Source organism: Trichechus manatus, unplaced genomic scaffold, assembly GCF_000243295.1.
Source record: "Trichechus manatus latirostris isolate Lorelei unplaced genomic scaffold, TriManLat1.0 scaffold00281, whole genome shotgun sequence".
NCBI lineage: Eukaryota > Metazoa > Chordata > Mammalia > Sirenia > Trichechidae > Trichechus > Trichechus manatus.
The window spans coordinates 1,673,285-1,676,830 of NW_004444217.1; the positions used below are offsets into that span (position 1 = coordinate 1,673,285).

Sequence of the window (3,546 nt, forward strand, 5' to 3'; positions counted from 1 at the left end):
AATGCAGGAGGACAAATATATTCATATTCAAATTGCTCATGCAGAGTAATATGTGGCAGTATCTAAGGCCAGAGGACTTCAGTAGCCCTCTAAAGGGCACAACTGTATTAAGCAAAAATAATGTTCTACAAACAACTGACAAAATTAATCGTAATAGAAAATACATATATTTTGTATATGAGACACTGGAATGGACACCATCAGTAGAATATACTATGCTGTGTTTGAGTGAATGATTATTCTATTGAATTCTTGTTGAATTTCTGATTTGTTACTGTTGTTCCGAAGCCATCATTACCAACGTCATGTTGGAAAGCAGGGCCTACTCTTTCGCAGTGAGTTTTGTAACGCCATTTAACGCGTACAGGATGACATTACGGAAGAACAATGCAGCGGTACCAATACGATCTCCTTTACCCAGGAAATCAAGGATTTATTTAGCATAAGGAGGACAAGCATGAGAAAGAAACGCTTTTCCAGCTGCCTGCTAACTCAATTCAATTCCATCAACATTCATTTTATTTCCACGTGCTAGCCACAAAAGACATGGCAGGTGGGCTCGATAAAAAGAAGAACCATGGGCTCACTTACTAATTTGACTCGGTGGCCGGGAGTGGCGCTGATTTCCCACGTGCATTCCTTCCTGCTGGGGTACTTGTCTGGCCAGTTGGGGCTGGTGATGATGCCACTTGGACTGTGGATCTTTTGTTCACACTCAGCTGTGCCAATAACGATAATATCAGTTAGCGCGGAAATCTAGCCTAGGATTGGGCCAGAAAGCAAGCAGCCTATTTACACACTCTCCTGCCGAAAGATTTTTCTGAATGCTAGCTAATCGTGACTCTAGTCTCTGCGATCATACTCATCTGCTCTGGCAAACATGTTGCTGAGCATAATCAGGCAATATTTGTTTTCTTGCTCACATGAAATTAAGTGTTTATCATGAATCAGATAAATGTCTAAAAGAAAATGAATCCCCTGCTTATAACTGCTGGATCTGTAAGTTCAGAATTTAACACAACAACATATACTGACAATCAAGGAAATTAACACTTTCTATGCGCAAAATATTTAATGCAATGCCACAAACAGAAATAAACGGACTCCGCCATTTGCAATTCGCTGTTGTGTCTATTAGCAGAAATACCGTCTACAGTTAATCAACGTCATTAAGCTGTTTTATGAACCATATGTTTACATTTTCCCTCTTCCTTGTTCATCCTAAATTAAAGATTACACTTCCATACCTAAACCATAATTTTAACTACTAAAGTAAATTAACTCGAATTTCTTCAAAGCAAAAATGAAGAACTAAAGGGAAAATGAGTGAATAGCTGCTAGACACAGAGATAGCTTCTGAACTGCCTACAAATTATCTCTCATTCAATTAAAGGAAACTTCCGTTATGTTTTTCACAATGAAGATAGCCTCATCTTAGAAGGAACCAGGTTTCAAAAAGTACCTAATACCCTCAGGCTGTGTTCATCCAACATACCTTACTTAGCATGAAGCAGTACCCTACATACTCTGGTTTAGACTGGGATGATTTGGTATATATGTTGTACATTCTGTTCTAAAATACAATTAGAAACTTGTTTGGGGTAATTCTTCACCCTGTGGACAAAGCACCCAGGACACTGCAGGCCTGCATAGCAAGGATAATACGTCCAGCATTGATGTGCTTGCTGCTGCTGCTATTGATGCATTCCTTAATACCAGACCTTTGTCTTAGTTGTGGTAAGTTTCCATAGGGAGACTTGAATTTGTAACAGAGAAATACAAAAAAGAGAAAGACGAAATTCAGCTCCTTTACAACAAAATAGAATTGTGTAGCAAGACACTCGCCTCCACGAGTCTGGAGCCTGTTTAGACACAGGGTTTTCTAAATTTCATTATCCCTGTCCCCACCTTACAGGAGCCCTGGCGGCCTAGTGGTTAACAGCTATGGCTACTAACCCAGAGATAGGCAGTTCAAATCCATCATCCACTCCTTGAAAACACTATGGAGCAGTTCTAGTCTGTCCTGTAGGGTCGCTATGAGTCGGAATTGACTCGACGGCAATGAGTTTGGTACAGCTTTTGTCCTCCCCATAATGTATGAAATGTGGAGTCTCCAGAGATTTGCAACAGCCTACAGAGCAAAACCAAGAGGCGTGCTGCTACTCTCTAAACCAAAGAAAACCAAACCCATTGCCGTCGATGCACATGTCATGGTGGAGGTAAAAGAAATCCCAACCCCTTCTCTGGCTATAAAAATGAACTTTATTAAGGGGAATCTAGGTATTATTCTATCTAATAGATACTGTCCTATAAAATAATTTCCAGAAAATGCGAACTGCTGTAAACAACAGGACCTTAGAATTCAATTATATCTGTTACCTGTGAGTCCCTGGCTACATGCATGATCTCTAAATTACTTCGTTTTTCTGTAAATTACCTTCCATGTCTGCAAAATAATCAGGCCTATTTCATAACCTCTTGATTTAATAGTAACCCACTGTCATGGAGTTGATTCCGACTCATAGCGACCCTATAGGACAGAGTAGAACTGCCCCCTAGGGTTTCCAAGGAGGCGCTGCTGGATTCAGACTACCGACCTTTGGTTAGCAGCCATAGCTCTTAACCACTGCGCCACCAGGGCTCCAGTTTAATAGTACACCTAACCAAATTACAAATATCAGAACTATTACGGGCTTAGGCCCATGCATGAAAGAAGAGAGAAAAAAATTCAGCTGGCATATGATTCTGTGCAATTTCATTATCTCAGTAAAGTAAAAGAAAAAAACCCTGACATGTGAGCATATTTGGGTCATAACTGAATAGAATAAGGGTAAATTCAGAATATTATGCACTATTCTAATGTGCATACAAGGAATTGCTATCTAACGGTGGTTCTAGTCAGGTGCCTACTGATTTAGGAGATAATACTGGAGCCCTTATTCCCTGCCCTTCAGTGTAAGGAATGTGACCCAGCTGGATTTACAAGGGCACATCAACTGGGCCCTGAGGTATAAAGACAAGAGCTAGGACAATCTTGGAAATCATCTTTTAGGGAAACTTTCACATAAACAAATCATAAACAGCATAAAAGATCCGCATATTTTCCACTCATCTTTTTCTATTAGCATTTAGTGAATAGTAAGATTTGTTGGATCAGTGAAGATCCTCCTGACTGTAGTTACCGAAACCTGTATCAATAATTATTAAGAAAGACAATTCAAAACGCAGAATTACTGTGATTTGGCAATTTTTAGCCAATCTGTGAAAAGGTGAAGCTTTCAATAACTTTACCCATTTATAATGTTAATATATACTGATGATTCTGGTAAGTTCCTTGGACTCCGACAGACATGGCTCTGGCAGCATGCCTGTCTGTTTCCGACTTTTACCTCTTTGAACATATGCTAAATAAAACCTTTCTTTTTGCTTTACTATAATTTTGGGGTGATTTTACCCTAGAACACTACCAATGTATAAATGCTAGTGAGTAACATTTTAAAATCTATTTTTGTAATTCTCCCTTCAAGACAGGTATAAATCCAATTT

The 3,546-nt window shown here is 39.3% G+C and overlaps 1 protein-coding gene across 1 annotated transcript in view; it reads right to left on the reverse strand.

Moving 5' to 3' along the window:
* Positions 1 to 3,546, reverse strand: part of LOC101344191 (tolloid-like protein 1) — a 271,716-nt gene that overhangs the window by 24,071 nt on the left and 244,099 nt on the right. Inside the window, exon 15 of the mRNA XM_004390077.1 lies at positions 588 to 719. Within this exon, the coding sequence (XP_004390134.1) occupies positions 588 to 719 (132 nt within the window). The remainder of the gene's footprint in view (positions 1 to 587; positions 720 to 3,546) is intronic.